Source organism: Artibeus jamaicensis, unplaced genomic scaffold (assembly GCF_021234435.1).
Source record: "Artibeus jamaicensis isolate MK-2021 breed Jamaican fruit bat unplaced genomic scaffold, CSHL_Jam_final contig_465, whole genome shotgun sequence".
Lineage (NCBI taxonomy): Eukaryota > Metazoa > Chordata > Mammalia > Chiroptera > Phyllostomidae > Artibeus > Artibeus jamaicensis.
In genome coordinates this window covers 14,886,746-14,905,580 of record NW_026521843.1, presented here as the reverse complement: position 1 = coordinate 14,905,580, position 18,835 = coordinate 14,886,746, and the positions used below count along the sequence as shown (strand labels likewise).

General features: G+C 49.2%; 1 protein-coding gene across 1 annotated transcript in view; it reads left to right on the top strand.

Annotated features, from left to right (window-relative positions):
* IFT172 (intraflagellar transport 172) overlaps positions 1–18,835 on the top strand; it is a 31,340-nt gene that overhangs the window by 5,518 nt on the left and 6,987 nt on the right. Inside the window, exons 8-34 of the mRNA XM_037146643.2 lie at positions 482–696; positions 1,588–1,711; positions 2,119–2,214; positions 3,145–3,306; positions 3,652–3,705; positions 4,129–4,232; positions 4,377–4,462; positions 7,321–7,433; positions 8,261–8,428; positions 10,789–10,925; positions 11,130–11,237; positions 12,672–12,756; positions 13,059–13,151; positions 13,423–13,500; positions 13,731–13,979; positions 14,163–14,241; positions 14,424–14,544; positions 14,711–14,855; positions 15,345–15,434; positions 15,965–16,062; positions 16,176–16,311; positions 16,395–16,511; positions 16,833–16,975; positions 17,720–17,813; positions 17,970–18,034; positions 18,215–18,395; positions 18,616–18,725. Coding sequence (XP_037002538.2) covers positions 482–696; positions 1,588–1,711; positions 2,119–2,214; positions 3,145–3,306; positions 3,652–3,705; positions 4,129–4,232; positions 4,377–4,462; positions 7,321–7,433; positions 8,261–8,428; positions 10,789–10,925; positions 11,130–11,237; positions 12,672–12,756; positions 13,059–13,151; positions 13,423–13,500; positions 13,731–13,979; positions 14,163–14,241; positions 14,424–14,544; positions 14,711–14,855; positions 15,345–15,434; positions 15,965–16,062; positions 16,176–16,311; positions 16,395–16,511; positions 16,833–16,975; positions 17,720–17,813; positions 17,970–18,034; positions 18,215–18,395; positions 18,616–18,725 — 3,251 coding nt within the window. The remainder of the gene's footprint in view (positions 1–481; positions 697–1,587; positions 1,712–2,118; positions 2,215–3,144; positions 3,307–3,651; positions 3,706–4,128; positions 4,233–4,376; positions 4,463–7,320; positions 7,434–8,260; positions 8,429–10,788; positions 10,926–11,129; positions 11,238–12,671; positions 12,757–13,058; positions 13,152–13,422; positions 13,501–13,730; positions 13,980–14,162; positions 14,242–14,423; positions 14,545–14,710; positions 14,856–15,344; positions 15,435–15,964; positions 16,063–16,175; positions 16,312–16,394; positions 16,512–16,832; positions 16,976–17,719; positions 17,814–17,969; positions 18,035–18,214; positions 18,396–18,615; positions 18,726–18,835) is intronic.

Sequence of the window (18,835 nt, the reverse complement as noted above, 5' to 3'; positions counted from 1 at the left end):
ATTTAGAGATGAAGGACATGTCTACTCTTGAGGGGGAAAAGATGGAGGATAAAAGGAATGTTCATGTTTTATTCTAATTCTCTTCGGTCTGAATCATTTACATTTAGAATTACTTGTATAATAATTAATTAAATGTATCCATCCTAAAAAAAAAAATAAATAAAAAGGGGCCATAACGCCCTGTGGTTGGTTAATGTGTAGGACATCTCCCTTTTGGGGGAGCTTATTAGGTACCAGTTAAATACCTCAAACACATAAGGATTTTGAGTTTTACTCTTGACTGTGTATATATGTCATTTGTGTGTGTGTGTGAGTATAAGACAGAAAGACAATTTATGAAGTCTTCAGGATTAGGATGTGTTGGGAGAGAGTTCTGCAGAGTACGAGGATCAGAGCGAGTGTGTCTGGTGCTGGGAATGAGAAATCTCCAGGGTCAAGTCCTCTGAGCCAGAGCAATTGAAACTCTCTGCTTCTATCTTAGGGGAAGTTGGTTAACCATCCATGCCCACCCTATGCCTTGGCTTGGGCTGCCAACAGCATCGTGGCCGCAGGCTGCGATCGGAGGATTGTGGCCTATGGGAAGGAAGGCCATGTGCTACAGACTTTTGATTATAGCCGCGACCCGCACGAGCGGGAGTTCACCACAGCCGCAGCAAGTCCTGGCGGCCAGTCCGTTGTGCTAGGGAGTTATGACAGGTGTGTCCTCTTTCTGGTGGCGTCTTCTGCCTGCTTTCCCTGTGTACACTCTTTGCCTCAGCCCAGTTACTCTCAACCAGGGTGGGAGACTGGATCAGAACCAAGTGCACGTCGAGAGAGATTCTCAGGTTTTAATGTTTGCACTTTCCTCTTCCGCGCCATCCACTGGCGCGTCGGCAGCTCCAAAATGCACACGCTCTCTTGTGTCTCGGTGCCTCTCCCTGGGGTTCTGCAGGGGGGTTCTCTCCACTTTCTCTGTGTTCCCCCTGCCCCTTTTCAGACAACTGGCTTAGTGCCCATCACCCTGTGTTATACTGTAGCGTTTGTGTCTGTCTGGCTAAATTGAAGAGCCCTTGAAAAGAGGGCCTGTTATTCACGTTTTAAAAATCTCCAATGGCTAGGTTAGCATCTAGTACATATTATGTACTCAAATTGTGGGTGAAAGAATGAGTGAATGAATGATGGAACAGTAGACCACAGCTGGGGTCTGGCCCCACCACTTCCCTGGGGCGCTTTGTCAGCCCTGTCTTTCTACCCCTTCAGTCTCATGGGCGACTCTTCCTGTTTCTTTCCTTTGTCTCTGACTCCTGTCATCTCTCTGTCCTTTGTCCGTATTTCCCTCCTGCTAACAGCGTGTTTTTCTCACCACCTGTAACTTCCACTTTTTTCTCCACTCCCATCATTCCTACTCCATTTTACTTTGGACCCGATTTCCTCAGCTTACTTCCTTTCGACCTTTTTGTCCTCTCCTGGTAGATTCGCTAGCTTGTCTATTCTCTTTTATTTCCTTCCTTCTCTGATTTAGCAAGACTAATTTCCTTCAGACACCAGCTCACTTTCACTCTTTTTCTCATCCTCCATCTCCTCTAAAAGCCACATACTTTATTTCAGGCTGCGGGTGCTCAACTGGAGCCCTCGAAGAAGCATCTGGGAAGAGGCGAAGCCCAAGGAGATCGCCAACCTGTACACCATCACCGCCTTGGCCTGGAAGCGGGACGGCTCACGACTGTGTGCGGTACATTACTCGTTAACCCCTTTCTGCACTGGTGACGGTTTCCAAACCAGGAAAAATTCTGCCTTACCCTAACACACTCTCTCCTGACACTAGAGAATCTGCCCCTTCCTTTTGACCCCAGCCTAAAACTCTGACGTTAGACAGGAAGGAGAAACGCATACTTTAGTAGAGGTCTAAAGGGACAGAGTCGTGCAAGCTGGTTGGTTTCTCCCTCACATCGCATCACTGCACCCATGAGTCCTGTGTTTGCTGCCTCTTTTCCTGTTGGTGCTTCTAAAAACTACCGACTCTTTTACTGCCAACCCTTCTCCGGATTCTGGAACCTGAGTTTCGAAGGTGCCTGTGGACACCTTCCCGCACCTGGGTGCCCTGCGTGTTCCCCTTCACGCTGCCGCTTTCCTCTCTAGGGCACGCTCTGTGGAGGGGTGGAGCAGTTCGACTGCTGCCTCCGCAGGAGCATCTACAAGAACAAGTTTGAGTTGACCTACGTGGGACCCAGCCAGGTGAGCCACTAAAAGCCTGCCACACCCAGATCTTGCCCTGGCTCATTCATCTTTGGAATACTTCCCTGCCTTCTGGCCGCAGCCACAGTGTCAAATATAACCTCTGGCAGAGTTTTTCTGGGGAACAGAATGTGTCGGGGCAACTCTCTGGCAACTTTCCTGAAATAATTCTTCCAGCTTGTTATAAGAAAAGGTTTAAACACCAGGCTTCAGGGATATGGAGATGGCCGCTTACATCTTCCTGGTCTAACACCTTGCTGCCTGTACGATGTCAGCTGGAGAGGTTGATAAGTAGGAGTACAAGGGTGAATCCTGCTGTTTTAGGGCCTCAGCACTCACTGCACAGGATGTTGTGAGTTAATTTCTCAGTTCCCAACACCACTTTTTTCTACTGTTACCTTCCTTTTTTCTTTTACTTATTATTCATTGATTCCTTCATTCTTTCACTTTGTCCAGAAACATGTATCCATTCTCTGTGTCAATACTGTTAGTCATTGCGAATTCAAAGCTAATTGTCTGTAACACTTTGTACCTTAATGGGGAAGATCCTTCCAGCGAAGGCACAGACATATCTGATTGTATCTGTATCTCTACACAGATACAGATACACGGTAATGGTGGTAAAAGTTACCATAAAGGTTTCTGCAGAGAGCTACAGGACCATAGGGAGAGTGACTCTGTGTGTCCAGTGGACCTTTCAGATTCATGTGTATTATAAGCATCAAAGAGATAATGTCTGAAAGTACTTCATAAATAATAAAGCACCATGCAAATGTGAGGTGTTCTTATTACTATCAGTACCATAGGCCAGTTGAGGAAACCGGATGCCAGCTTTGTTTAGCACCGCGGGGGTGGGCAAAGGGCCCAGCACGTTCCCCCCTCTTGTGAGTTGGGGGAAGCCTAGGGAGCTGAGACTTGTCCTCTGCCAAGGTGATTGTGAAGAACCTATCGTCGGGGACCCGAGTGGTACTCAAGTCACACTATGGCTATGAGGTGGAAGAAGTGAAAATCCTGGGGAAGGAGCGTTACCTGGTGGCCCACACATCAGACACCCTGCTGCTGGGGGACCTGAACACTAATCGCCTTAGTGAGGTAGGATCCAAAATGGAGGGGTGGGGAATGGGGCTTCTTGAGTTGCTATTTCGGGGGGAGCTAGGGTCCCTAGCGGGAAGAGCTCCACAGGAAACTCTGGAATCTAGATGCCGAGGATCCAGTGTCAGGGAGGGAGGCCGGGGTGTTTAGCACCCTGGGGTATGAATCGCCACTGTGAGGCCGTTTTATGCTGCCTCTCAGAAACACAGGGGCAGAGCAGAGCGCCGCCTCTGTGCCGTGTCAGAGCCTCCCAGACTCCCTCCCTCTGCCTCCCCCACTCATTCTGTCCGCATTGTCTTGGGCAGTTGCGCACAGTGCTCCCTGTGTCTTCTCTTCCCTTCACAGGTAGCTTGGCAGGGATCTGGTGGCAATGAGAAGTATTTTTTTGAAAATGAAAATGTGAGTAGAACTTTATTTCTTCTTGATAAGCTTCCTTCCAGCTCCTGTGTCAGAATGATGGCAAGTGGTGCCCTGGCCAGGTAGTTCAGCTGGGTAGAGCATTGTCCCGATAAGCCAAGGTTGAGGGTTCAATCCCCAGTCAGGGCACATACAAGAATCAACCAATGAATACATAAATAAGTAGAAAAACAAATTGATGTTTCTCTCTCTCTCTCAAAATAGATAATTTTTTTAAATGAAGGATGGCAGAGAGCATCAGGTTGATTAAGAAAGCGGCAATGGTAAATAAAGAAAGGGAGAGGGTGAAACAGGTAGAGGAACAGAATAGAGAGAGAAGTGGGAGTCACTTTGAATGGACACTTCTCCTATTTTTCTCTCTCATCATGTGACCTCCCTGCTGTGTAACAATCCCATTCGTCCCAGGTGTGCATGATCTTCAACGCTGGAGAGCTAACGCTGGTGGAATACGGGAGTAATGATACCCTGGGTTCTGTACGTACCGAATTCATGAACCCCCATCTCATCAGGTAACCCCGCAAGAGAATTGCTTTTTGACTTCGAATCCCTGTGTCCTCGATTAACCTGAAAACTTTATCCCCTGAAACTTGAGTCCTTGATAAACAGCCCAGCTGCCTGAGCCCATTTGCCTCACCTCATCTTTTACATTTCAGTGTCCGTATTAACGAGAGGCATCAGCGAGGAATGGAAGAGAATAAGAAATTGGCTTATCTGGTTGATATTAAGACTATCGCTGTAGGTGAGTAAGACCCTCTCATAACTTTAGTGACAAAATAGGGGTTTATAGTGCATGTCCACGTCTCAGGGATCGTGTGTGGTGGAGGATCCAGACTCCTGAGAGGTAAGGTGTGACCCCGCTGTGCAGTGGATGTGTGAAGCGTTCAAATCCACAGGTGCATGTGTACGTGTAGGTACAGGCGTGTATCCTGTGGATATACAGGCCTGCCCATATAATCACTCATGTGCTCTAGGTGTGTATCTCAGGTCTGGAAAATTATGAATTGTGGAGCAGAACCACTAGCAAATTTATAAGTTTTCCAGCTTATAGGATCATAGATGCTTAAAACTGGAAGGTGCCTTATTTTCTGTACATTTTGGCATTAGTAACTAGTGATGAGATGCTATTTGCATCTCACGGATGTTTGCATTTATAAATCTTATTTTATCTATTAATTTTTAATTTTGTATTATGAAATGTTTTAAGCACAGAGAACAGCACAGCACTCTCTAAGGGGTGCAGTGAATGACATGCCCATACAGTGCCGTTGTAAAGAGCAGGGCTCAGGGCTCAGGCTGCCCCGCTTCTCTACAGCACCTGTGTGGCCTCGGGAGTCGCTGACCCTTCTGAGTCCTCGTTTCCTCACCCACAGAATGGGGGTACAAACAGTACTCACCTTATACGGAAAGCACTTAGACTGGTGTTTGGTACAGAATAACAATGGTAGCTGTTCATAATGCTATTAGTATGTATCCATAGCCAGTTCTGTCCAATCCTAACATTTCATCATATTTACCTTGAATTTTTTATCTCTTCTCTTACTGATGGACACTTAAGGTGTTGGTTTTTCATGGTTACAGTGTTCAGTTCACAGAGATTTATACTTAGAGTGGAATCGCTGAATCATAGAAGAGGTACATCTTTAATTTCACCAAATATTTCCAAATTGTTCTCCAAAGATATTATACCAATTTACATTCCTACCAGCAGTTAGAATTCTCCTCCTTCCACATTCTTGCCAGTACTTGAAATTGCCTGACGTCATTATTTGGCTCCATCTGATGTATGTGAAATCATATCTCCTTGTATTTTGTTGTTGTCATTCATTTGTTTATTGACTGTTTGGCTTTCTTCATCTGTGAATTGCCAGATCGTATCCCTGGCCATTTTCTTTTTTAATTAGCTTATCTTTTTTTTACTTGACTTTGAGGAGTTCTGTGTGTGTATCCATTTACAGCCTTTGGCGGTTATTTGCAGTGGGGGTGTTGTAACTCAGCCGGTGGCTTGTCTGCTCTCTCCTTCTCAGTGTCTTCTAGTGTTAGTACATTTAAAATCTCAATGTTCATTGCTTCTCTTTTTAATAAGTAGTTTTTTAACTTTCGTGGTCTTATTTAAGAATTTCTTTTTTACTCCTTGTAACATTTTTTACATTTTGCTTTTCACCTGGAATTTATTTTTATGTGCCTAAGGATCTAATGTTATTTTTTCCATGTGTTTAACCATTTATTGAAAGTCCATTTTTCACCTACTAATTTGTTAATATCATCTCTCATAAATCAAGTTTCCATATACATACAGGTCTGTCTGTTCTTAAGATATTGTTACATTTTGTGAATTCTGTATTTCATATCAGATTGCTGAGCTCAGAAATGTGTCTATAATGGAAATAATAACATAGTCCAGTGGCTAGAGTTCTAGTGGCAATAGTGAGCAGTGAGACTCTGGGTAAGTCACCTCATTCTTCAGGTCCCATCTCCAGTGTACACAAAACAGAGTCCCTACAGCTGTAGCTTTCTGTGACTGTCCTTATAATTGGGCATCAGAACAGGGCTTTCTACTCCTTAATTAAAAGAAAATTCATTTTTAAGTCAGTCTTCCCAGTTGGAGACATTATCTGGCATTTGGTCTTTAGCTTCAATACGTATACCAAAGGCAGGCACATTGCCTATTAATAGTGGACCATTATCAACAGAGTTGTGAATGGGTTTTGTTCAGGAGACTTCCTGAAAGCATCCTAGCCATCCCTGAGGGGTCTGTGTTAAGTGTGATCATTTCTTATCTTGTCTGCAAGGTTCAGACCAAATTATTCATCCCCTGTCCTGACCAGCCTGGCTTTAGTCAGAGGTTCCTCCGGTTTCTCTGTGCACCTTCACCACTGTTTGCACCTCAGCACTCTTCCATCACAGGCTGTCCAATGTGCAGGCAGCGCCTTGGAACCGGTCTGATCGTCAAGGCCATGTCATGCATCAGCCTTTCCTCCCTGGGGCGCTGTAACAGGGCACATCCTCAACGCGCTCAGTGCTGCCTCAGAAGACTTCAGGAGTAATAGAAGCCAGTCGCTCCATAGTTCCTATCTACTCTGAGACAACTCCAGGAGTGCCAGAGAGGAATCACATTTCTTGTTTTTTTATTTTTAATTTATTGATTTTAGAGAGAGAGAGACAAGAAGGGGGAGAGAAAGAAAGACAGAGAGAAAGAGAGACATTGATTTGATGTTCACCTTATTTGTATATTGAAATATGTGCCCTTACTGGAGCTTGAACCCAGTAAGGGCACATATTGGCTTGTATTGGGACAACCACTCTAACCAACCGAGCTATGCAGCCAGAGTGGGAATCTTATTTTTTGATGAGTCTGGACCTTTAGAGTTAACTACAAAGTTAAACAAAACCTCAACAGTTTTCAGAGAAACCCAGCATCTTAAGTGTCTTAGCAAACTGATGTGTTGGTCATTTGCAATCCTCAGGACATTCTGGACTGATACAACATTCCTAAAGCCCCACCTGTGATGGGAAGGCCAGGCTTCTGCAGGGTGCCTCCTGCCCTATATATGATTATGCGGAATGTCTCGTCTTAATCCTGTCTCCTCTACTCTCCAGTGGATCTGATCGGTGGCTACAACATTGGCACCATCAGCCATGAGAGCCGTGTGGATTGGCTGGAACTTAATGAGACGGGGCACAAGCTTCTCTTCAGGGACCGCAAACTTCGTGTGAGGAGGGTTACTAAGGCCTTAGCCGTTGACCGGTCCATAGAGGATGTGGTACCTGCTGCTATCAGGGATTGTGGGGGGCGGGATGGGACATAATATCTTGGTGCTGTGCTATTAGCATAGCACAAGGCCCAGAAGAACCAACGTTCTTTGTATTGGATACTGCAACCCATCCTTGTTACCCTTAAGGAGATTGTGTCATGATGGCACCAAAGTCAGGAGGGGAATTTGAGTTGGTTTCTCCTGGACTACTCACAGGTCTGTGCCCCTGGGAAACTGCCTTACCCCTGCACGCCTCCTCCTCACGCCGACCTTCACCCGCACCTGCTGCTGCAGTGCACATCCGCTGCGCTGGTCTGACTACTGCAGCTGGCTCGAGGGCGGTCTCCTCCCCGCCACTCGTTGATTCTGATTTCAGTACAGTACCACCAAAGAGTTCGACCTCAGGGGCGAAGGGATATCTGCTGGGTTTTCATTTTATTTTTCAATGTTATGTGAAAGCCACATACCAAATTTCCAGGCCTTGACCTTGGTGGCTTTACTTTTGTAACCCAGGCTGGCGACTCTGGCCCAGTTACTCTAAGAATGAAAGTCTGCCCTTCGCCTATCTTAAACTCCTAGGATGTAGATCTTTGCTCTACATCTGACAGGTCAGAATATTCCAACTCAACATAAACTTCAAGGGTTGCAGGCCAGTAAGCTTGGAAATTCAGCAGGCACCTGCCCAGTGGGTTAGCTCGCCACATTTCACCACCAGGGAAATGGCCGAGACCCGAAGACACTGCGCACGCCCTTCTGATTGTGCCGTCTGCCTCTTTCTTCTTCAGCTGCATCTGTATGATATCGAAAGCTGCTCTAAGACGATGATCCTCAACTTCTGCTCCTATGTGCAGTGGGTCCCAGGAAGCGATGTGCTGGTGGCTCAGAACCGAAACAGCTTGTGTGTGTGGTACAACATTGAGGCACCTGAGAGGGTCACCATGTCCCCTATAAGGGTATGTCAGATATCGAGTCAGGCTGATGAATTAGAGCCCTGAGGCGGCTCCAAGGGCTACTGGGTTTTCTCTGCCCACCACCCCTAATCTCTGGGAGGAGTTGGTAAGTAAAGCTTAGACTCCTTCCCCACAATGGACCAGGCCCCAGGACCATTCTTGTTCAGATTCCTGACCTTGTGTTGGACCCCTGGAGTATGGGTCTCTATGACAGGGACCCTGGGAAATCACCGGGTGACAGGGGGCGTTCCCTCAGGCTGGTAGATCCCCGCCAGGAGGAGCAGTTCCTGTCACTCCCCTGGTGCCGGTTCTGTCGGACACCGTTCAGAGCTGTAATTCCTTTTTGCTCAGACTGCAGGTCAGACCCTGTCTCCTGTCCTCCCACATCACACACTCAGGGGGTCCCCTCAGATGTGGGGACTGACGGGAAGGAGGAGAGGCCCCGTGCCAGGTTAGGGTGACCGGTGCGGGTGTGCATCGAACACGTGATACTGCCTTTTTGCTCTTTTTCTGTATCTCTTTTTTCTGTTTTCTTGTCTTGTTTTAGGCTCATTAAGGTTGGGTTTTTTTGTTTGTTTGTTGTCTTTTACTTTTTAAACACCCCTTTTCCACTTTTTTGTTTTGGAGGTAATATATTTTATTTCTGTAGTGATTACTCTTGAAAGTTTACCATGTACATAAATTAACAAAGTCCAAAGTCAATCAGCGTCTAACCTCCACTCCCCTGCAAACAATACAAGGACATTAAAAAGGACCTTTGTTAACTTCAGTTACTTCCCATTTGCCATTATTATCCAGTATTTTAGTTCTCTTTTGTTATCCGCCAAGTTAGACATTATTGTTTTATACAATTTGTTTAGATTAGCCATCATGGTACCAGTTTCTTTGTTTGCCTTTGCGAATGGCAGACCTTTCCTCTAGAGTTCTTTTTCTTCTTGACAGTCTTCTCATGATGAAAGCTTTGTTTTTGAATATCTGAAAATGTTTCTAGTTGGCCTTTGTCCTTTTTTTTAAAAAGGCAGAGTTTCTGTCCTTTTAAAAAGGACAGAAATAGAGTTTCTATTTATTTATTTAACTGGGACCTGGCCCACAACCCAGGCATGTGCCCTGAGCAGGAACTGAATGGGCAACTTCTTAGTTCGCAAGACGATGCTCAACCCACTGAGCCACACCAGTCAGGGCTGTTGTTCTTGAAAGATGCTTGGACTCAGTACCCAGTTCTAGACTGACTTAATTTTCTTAGCCTTCTGCAAATATTGTCCCATTGATTGACTTATTTTGTATTCCATAGTTTTTCCAAAACTGATATTTTTAGTGTCTGAAATCCTTGGAAGTCCAAAACTGCTGTTCATAGTTATTGTTTACTCCTATGTAGTATCTTGTTAACTCATATTTGGGTTGTTTTTTTTTAATTATGAGCTCATGTCACGTTGAATCTTTGGAATCCCAAGGACCTAGAATGTTTTCCTCTACAGGTGACTTGAGTTTGCTTCTGCAGGAATCAGGCCTGTTAGTGACCAGTGCCGCCTGTGGTGCCTTTACTGAAGAAAGGGCCCCAGGTTCATGGGGGACTCTCGGACTCAGCGTCCCATTGTGCTGGAGGACCCAAGGTCTATTCTCCTGACACCGTGTTTGCCTTCAGAGCACATTCTTCCCACTTGCTCAACTTTCATATTTTTTTGCTCAGGTTTTAGTGTGCTGACCTTTTACTTTCTTTCCTTCTCTTTCTCTTGCTCTTGTTCTGGCTCTGGCTCTTTCTTTCTTTTTTGAGGGGGAAGAATGGAAGAGGAAGTAAGAAGCATTCCTAGTGATTTCCTCAGTTGAAGTCAGCATTGCATTAAAAAGTATGCCAGGTTCGCCCTGATGGGTGTGGCCTAGTGGGTTGGGCCTCGTCCCACAGCTGAAAAGTTACAGGTTTGATTCCCAGTCCAGCCACATGCCTGGACTGCAGGCCAGGTCACCTGGTGGGGGCATGTGAAAGGCAGCTGATAAATGTTTCTCTCCCTCTCTCCCTCCCTTCCCTCACTCTAAAAATAAATGAATAAAATATTTTTTAAAAAGCCCACAGTATGCCAGGTTCAAGTTGCCTTTGAAGGGGAACATACCTAAGAACACCTAGTCATGGTGTTGCTGGAAGAAGGAGTGGCTGTTACATTTTGTCACCTCACCTGCAGGCATTAGTGGCATCAGAGTTGTGACTACTTGAACCTCCGTGTGACCCCGTAGATAAGGGATTTTCATCTCCCCGAGGAAAACTAAATGTTAGGACAGCCAGGTCATTGGGCGAGGGTGGGTGTGTCCTGCATTTGACTCATGGAAACACCAACTTGGAATTTGGGTGGGGTGGGGGTTGAATTTTACAGGGTGATGTTGTAGGCGTGGAGCGGGGCGGGGGAAAGACCGAGGTGATGGTGACCGAAGGTGTGACTACAGTTGCCTACACGCTGGATGAAGGTCTCATTGAGTTCGGAACAGCCATTGACGATGGCAACTACACCCGGTAAGGATCTGGGCCTTGAACCAGCAACCTGGCGTGGGTTGTGAAGCGGGCCGTATCTCAACAGGACCTGGTGACCAGGGAGGAGATCAGACAAAAAGGACAGACAGTTGCCTGGCCCTCTCCTCCCCGCCCTGTCACCCCTGTGCCTCCGTGTCTTCCTGACCCTGGACTCAGCCCTTGTGCCTTGGTTCCTTCCTTTTCCAGGGCAACAGCCTTCTTGGAGACTCTGGAAATGACCCCAGAGACAGAGGCAATGTGGAAAACCCTGAGTAAGCTGGCGCTAGAGGCGAGGCAGCTGCACATTGCTGAGAGGTGAGAGGGCCCGCAGAGCGAGGGGCCTGGCAGCGAGAAGGCTGACCACGTGGGCGTTTTACGCGTGGGCAGCTCCTGTCCTGGGTTAAGGCCCTGCTTCCGTCCCGTGCCAGCAAATGTCAGCGAGCCCTTCCCTAGTACAGTTGTTCCAAACCCTCTCACCCTGGACTCTGAGAGTGTATCTTTTGTTGTTTCTGCTTCCCCTTCTTGTAACTAGGGGCCCCTTCGAAGTTTTTAACACCTGTACCCTACAATCCAGGCATGGATGTGTGTATTCTGAGTATGGAACAGAGCGTAGTTAATAGGCCAGACTTGGGACTTGAGACTCTTAGAGTTCAAATCTGGGCTCCGTTTACCAACTTGTGTAACCTTGGAGAGATGACATAACCTTTCCAAGCCTTGGTACCTCAACCCCCTCTATGCGAGATGGGGATATAACAGAACTTACGTTGAAGGTTGGTGAAGAAGGATGGCGGCGGTGGCAGAGGAGAACAACTGAGAGCCTCCATGCAAACAGCACCGATCGCAGGTGTTCAGTAAATGCCAGCTGCAGCAGTTCTGGCTGGGAGTCATCCTGGTCCCCCTCCCCCAGGTTCCCCACAGCCAGACTGTCAGCAAGTCTGGGCGACTCTGATCCAGGGTCTTCAAAACATGCTGAATGTCTTATCTGTCCAACTCTGCTGTCCCTACCCTAGAACTGGCCACTACCATCTTCTACTTGCAGTGTTGCAGTAGCCTCTTAAGTAGTCTCACTGAGACTCCCTTACACCCTTAGATCCATTCATCCCAGAGCAACTGAGGTAATTTTTAAAAAAACAAATTAGATTATGTCATTTTACTTGCTCAGCATCTACCAGTAGCTTACTATTGTCCTCAGTAGAAAACCCACACTCTGCCATGTTTTAAGGCCCTACAATATCTGGCCTCTGCTTCCTTCTCCTACCACGTACCTACTTTCCCACTAGTCTCCACCTGCACTGGCATCCTTTCGGCCCTTTGAGCATGTTGGGCTCACTCCTGCCGCAGGGCCTTTACACTGGCCGTACCTTCTGCAGGCAATAATTCTTCACCCTTTGCGTGACCGCCCCCTTCTTGTAGTCAGGTCTCAGTTCAGATGTCAGCACCTCACCCAGGCCTTCTCTGACTGCCAATTTAAATAGACCCCTTGGTTACTGTCTGTAATGCCACACATTTTGTTTCCTTTTTCACTCTCTCAAATTATTATTTTTTTGTTTGTTTGCTAATTGTTTCCACCAGAAAGTAAGTTCCCTGGGACCAAGGCCCTCCCATCTGTCTTACTCCCTTTGTGTCTTCAGTTCCAGCAAGACCAATGCCTGGCACATAATAGATGCTGAGTATATGCCTGCTAAGCCAATGAATTAATGATGACCCTATAGTAATATTACTGTTACTATTATTGTATCCATATTGTAGGTGCTTTTCTGCTTTGGGCCATGTAGCAAAAGCTCGGTTCCTGCATGAGACCAATGAGATTGCAGATCAAGTGTCTCGGGAATATGCAAGTATTACCCTCCTTATTCAGTCAGTCTCTCCAGCTGAGATTTCTCTTAGTCCTCAGCTCCATGAATCCTAGCTTTCCAGCCATGACTGATTTCCTCTACCCTGCCCACTCCCCTTGCGCCCTCCAGTTGGACCATTTTGGAATTGCTTGCCAAACCTCAAGCCTGTGAACCCATGAAGATTTTCAGCTTTCCCAGTCTGTTAGCTTCCACATCTCTCTGGCCTTCCTGTCTTGGCTTGCCCAGACAGAATGGCACCTGCAGCATGATAGGCTCACCAGAAGCTCCCTTTCCCCTGCAGGGTGGAGAAGGAACAGATTTTTATCAGGTCCGAGCACGTCTAGCCATGCTGGAAAAGAACTACAAACTGGCTGAAATGATCTTCTTGGAACAGGTAATGGGAGAGGAGGGACCAGAGGGAGGAGGCGGCCTGAAGCTATACAATTTGAGAAGCCCTCTTTAAGAAAAACTGCCTTGGAAGGGGCCTGTGCAAATAAGGTGCCCTGAAGCTTAAGCCTCTTTGAGTTTCACAAGAAATCCACCTCTGCTTGTGTATAAGTAAATGCCATCTGGGCTGGTATCTTAGCCAGGCCAAAAAGAGCTTGCTGACTTCTGATCCTCATGTCTTCGTGGTGTCCCTTTGCCCTCTGCCTGGGTTCCCCTAGAATGCTGTTGAGGAGGCCATGGACATGTACCAGGAGCTACACCGTTGGGATGACTGCATCGCTGTGGCCGAGGCCAAGGTATCAGTTGTGTCTTCTCCACAGTGCTTCAGAACTCGGTTCCACTAACATCAGCAACCTCCGCTTGTAAGGAGGCTGAATGGGTTGGGGCTGGGAGCTGACATGGTGAGGGGTCAGGACACTGGCGTAGAGGAGGATTTCTGGTGCTCCGGTGGGATTGCAGAAGCACAGGAGGCAGCAGGGTGGGAAGGAGAGAGGCGATTCCCCGCTCTTCTCTGTTGCGTCCCCAGGGGCACCCCGCTCTAGAAAAGCTGCGCCGGAGTTACTACCAGTGGCTGATGGACACCCAGCAAGAAGAGCGAGCAGGCGAACTGCAGGAGAGCCAGGGGGACGGGCTAGCAGCCATCAGCCTCTACCTCAAAGCGGGGCTCCCTGCCAGAGCTGCTCGGCTGGTGCTGACCCAGGAGGAACTGCTAGCCAACACCGAGCTGGTGGAACACATCACGGCAGCCCTTATCAAGGGGGAACTGTATGAAAGGGTATGGCTGGCTTCCTGTTCCTGACCCTTCTTCCCAGGGCTCAGCGCCCCTCTCCAACCCAGAGGGGCCTTGGAGTACATTGCCCTCAGTAACTGGTGTCTGATTCTCTTCTTCTTGGGGCTGGTACTTGATTCTTTGTGTAGTAATGGTTTCCTGGTAGTAATATATAGTATGTGTTAACAGGCAGGTGATCTCTTTGAAAAGATTCGAAATCCACAGAGGGCCCTGGAGTGTTACTGTAAAGGCAGCGCCTTCATGAAAGGTACAGGTCACCCACAACCTGTCCTTCAGTGTCTCGGACTCCTGTGCATCTGTTCAGGCTGACGGGCTTCCCTTCTCCATGCCTCCACTTCTCACCTGTTTTCCACACTTCATCTCCCTGTCTCACTCTCCCTGAGCCCCATCCCTGGAAGTCCGAGCTGAGTGCCTCTCCATCTCTGGCAGCGGTGGAGCTGGCTCGAATGGCATTCCCAGCAGAGGTGGTGAGACTAGAGGAGGCGTGGGGGGACCACCTGGTGCAGCAGAAGCAGCTTGATGCAGCCATTAATCACTATATTGAAGCCAGGTATGAGGGTCTGGGGTGCAGAGGAGATCGGGTGTGTGCAAGTAAGGGCACCAAGGCCTAAAGGAAGAACTCTCAAAACGCACATGGGGAATGCCCGAGGTGTCCTTCACCACCATCCATCTTTCTCTTTCTTCTAACACATTTATACCTTTCCCAACTATGCCAGGTGCTCCATTAAGGCAATTGAAGCTGCCCTGGGCGCCCGCCAGTGGAAGAAGGCAATTTATATATTAGATCTACAGGACCGGAACACTGCGTCCAAATACTATCCCCGTGTGGCCCAGCACTATGCATCTCTGCAGGAGTACGAGGTGAGGACCAGCCCCTCCCTGCAGCCTGAGGCAGTCAGTGCAGCGTGACAGGGAGAGAACCAGAACGGGACGTGGGGGCCACCTCACCAGACCCTTCCTTCTAAGACCCAGCAATGTCACCACCCTAAATGGGAAGAAACAATTTACTGACCCTGTTTCATTCCAGTATCACACTGACCCTCCTCCTGGGCCAGCATGAGTGATTCCTCATGGATAATTCCAACTTAGCTAACATAGAAAATCCCTTGCACTAGAGTAAGGTGAGGCCCTTGTAAATTTCCATTGTGTTGCCCTCCTAGTGGTTTTGGCTGGTCTTTTTTCCAAGAGGGTAGAAGGCGTGAGATACCCACAGTCATCTCTTCTCTGTTACGGTACAAAAACTATCCCAGGCTCTATCTACTGCCGCCTGGCCGAGGTTTGCTCTTTCCCCCTGCAGGCTGCTTTAGCTCTGTTGCTCTGACCTCTGTTGCATCTGCCTCTCTCAATCAGATTGCTGAGGAACTCTTCGTTAAGGGAGACCAGACAAAAGATGCGATAGACATGTACACCCAGGCTGGCCGCTGGGAGCAGGCCCACAAGGTAGCGAGGGTGTGGGGCCGTGACCAGAGAATCCCACCCCGGTGGTTGTGCTGCTGCTCTCCTTCGTCTCTGATCAGCCTCCCATTTCCCTGGGTTCCCAGAAAGCTAAGGAAGTACCAAAACATAGGGTAACTATGATCCCTTGCCACAGGGAAAGGCAAAGACAAAGAGAGACCTGTGTCCCCAAACCTGTAAGTCTGAAGAGCGGGTGGTCTTGGGAGCTGGGCAGTCTGGAATACCACTCCTGACGTTCCAGCGGCATTGGCAGCTGCGCTCTCACTCCTGCTCCCAGAACCCGGTGGCCACAGTAGGAGGGTGGCAGTGGAAACAGAGGACTCTCCTGCCTTAGTACAATATAGTCCTTACTTGGCTCCTTATGGACTTGGAAGTCCCCGCGCTGACTGGGAGGGTGGCAGTAAACACACTCCTGTGCTCAGCAGAAAGTTCAGAGGTCTGTGAAGACAGGTTCCGTTCAGCCCCACTTCCCTCAGGAACAGGCACCTGAGACTACTCTTGCTTTGTGTGCGCAGCTGGCGACAAAGTGCATGAGACCAGAAGAGGTGTCGGTGCTGTACATCACCCAGGCGCAGGAGATGGAGAAGCAGGGCAAGTACCGCGAGGCTGAAAGGTGAGTAGGGCCCCTGAGGAAGTGTGGAGGGGGAGGGAGTGGGGTCTGAGGGTGTGTCCTGTGCAGAAGTGTGGGTCGAGGAGACCCCAAGAGTGTCTGTCTCCTTTCCCCAGGCTGTATGTGACAGTAGAAGAGCCTGATCTCGCCATTACCATGTTCAAAAAGCACAAGCTGTACGACGACATGATCCGCCTGGTAGGGAAGCACCACCCAGACCTCCTCAGTGACACACACCTCCACCTGGGCAAGGTGAGCCCCTCCTCTGTCCCTGCCTTCCTCTTCGTCAGACAAGCCGCATCGGCCTCTCTCCGTGCTGACCCACCTCTCCACAGGAACTGGAGGCTGAGGGCCGACTTCAGGAGGCTGAGTACCACTACCTCGAGGCCCAGGAGTGGAAGGCAACCGTGAACATGTACCGGTCCAATGGGCTTTGGGAAGAGGCCTACCGGGTAAGGAATTCCCAGGGCACACTGGGGGCACAGCCCTCCTTCCCTACTCTCGAGTGTTTGTCTAATTCTAATCTGGGCATGGGTCTCTGAAAAACATCCACACCTATACCCAGAATTTCTCATGCAATCTTAAGGGTCTGTGGACCACCTGAAATCCGTCCTTGGCCTGTAAACAGGTTAAGAGACCCAGAACTCAGCCTTCCTCCTGTTGTTTTAGCCCCGGTACCTGATCCTTGCTGCAGCCGAGGTCAGGTCAGAGACGAGAAGGGAGCAGCCCCATGTGCCTGTGCTGGCAAGCTTCCAAGTGGCTTTGCTTTACAGGTGGCCAAGGCTCACGGAGGACCCAATGCCCACAAACACGTAGCCTATCTGTGGGCAAAGAGCCTGGGAGGAGAGGCTGCGGTTCGACTGCTTAACAAGCTGGGACTCCTAGAAGCTGCAGTCGACCACGCAGCCGACAACTGGTGAGGCGCTGAGCCTTCTCTGCCTGGCCCCGTTCCAGACAGAGCCTCCATGCTGAGGAATAAGACTGAGGTGTAACTTAGAAGCATTTCTAAAAGCTGAGGCGGAGTGAAGAAGTGCGATAAGGAAAGAGCCGTAACTCTTCCCCTGTTCCCTGGGTCTCAGAACAGTGTTTAATTTTTGGCTCTTCTGAGGATAAAAGCGGAGAGAGAGAGCTTTTAACACTAAAATGCATTAAGCCAGTATCTTATTTCTGAGTAGCAGAAGTGTGATTCTGTTAAATGCAAAATGAGCTTTTCTCAAGTCAGTGTTACAGATGCCAGCAGCAGCCCCGCGTCAGTCGGAGTGCTGAGGGCAGTGCCACTGTCTCTGAGAGACTTTTTCTGCCACTATAGACATGGCTCAGGACGGGGAGGTGGCAGCGCGGGGAGCCCTCCCCGCTTTGGGCTGCAGTGCCCTGAGGCCCATGGCCCCTTCCCTGCTTCCCGCCCATCCCACTTGTCCCCATGGCTAGTCTGGGCTTTTCCAAATGCGTCCCAATCCATGGCGACGGTGATGGGACCATCCCAGGTCTGCTTGCCTGTGTTTCTTCATGTCTGTGTTTCTGTATCAATTCAGGCAATTGTCTTTCTTAATCTCTCCCTTCCCCTCATTTCTTGCCTCTTCTCTGTTTTTCTCTTGCCCACTCTTTCTCTTATCAAAGGAAGTGTTGAGTAGGCAAACCTTACCTGCACCTTCCCTTTCAGCTCCTTTGACTTTGCTTTTGAACTCTCTCGGCTGGCCCTCAAGCACAAAACCCCCGAGATTCATCTCCGATATGCTATGTACCTGGAGGATGAGGTATGGATGCGATCCTTTTCTGTTGTCCTTGACCCTGACCACAGAGCCCTCCTTTCCATCCCCCAGCCCAGTGCGCCGAGGGTTCCCACTTCAACCTCACGGCTGCCTGTGACACCAGTCTCCTCATCCTGTGTGCTTGCCCCGCTCTTCCTGTAGGGTAAATTTGAAGAGGCTGAAGCGGAGTTCATCAGGGCTGGCAAACCCAAGGAAGCGGTCCTCATGTGAGTGACCCCAGAAGTTCCGAAATCCTGTCCCTGAGCCCGGCCCCAGGGCCTCTCACCATCACCCTCACCTTCACCCAAACCTAGTCCCAGTGAACGTTACACCCTTCAGTGACGTGCCTGTTTGTTCCCGCCGTCGAGGCCACACTTAGCCTCTCCTGTGTCCCCATCTGGGGGCAGGTTTGTCCATAACCAGGACTGGGAGGCCGCTCAGCGTGTGGCCGAGGCCCACGACCCTGACAGCGTTGCTGAGGTTCTCGTGGGGCAGGCACGGGTGGCCTTGGAGGAGAAGGACTTTCAGAAAGCGGAAGGACTGCTGCTTCGGGCCCAGAGACCAGGCCTGGCCCTAAATTATTATAAGGTGGGACACCGGAGTCAGGGCCGTGAGGGGAGGGGAAGAGCATGTCTGAGTCCACAGAGTGCTGCACAGACCTCTGCTATGAGAAAGATCAGGCTGGCGCCAGGGAGGGGAAGGAGAAGAAGAGGAAGGACGAAAGAGGAGTTGGGGCCACGCCACATGGGTAGCGGTGGGAAGCTGTCATGCCTTCCTCTGCCCTCCTGATACCTGGAAATATGAGCAGGAGGCTGGATTATGGAGCGACGCCCTGCGGATCTGCAAGGACTACGTGCCTGGCCAGCTGGAGGCGCTGCAGGAAGAGTATGAGCGGGAAGCTACCAAGAAGGGGGCCAGGTATGAAGCCGGGGGCCCTGGAAATGTGGACAGGGCTAGGGGGTGGGTCATGAAGTGCACAGAATCGGCCACACCGCCCCTCCCCATTCCTGTTACAAGCAGTGCCATCT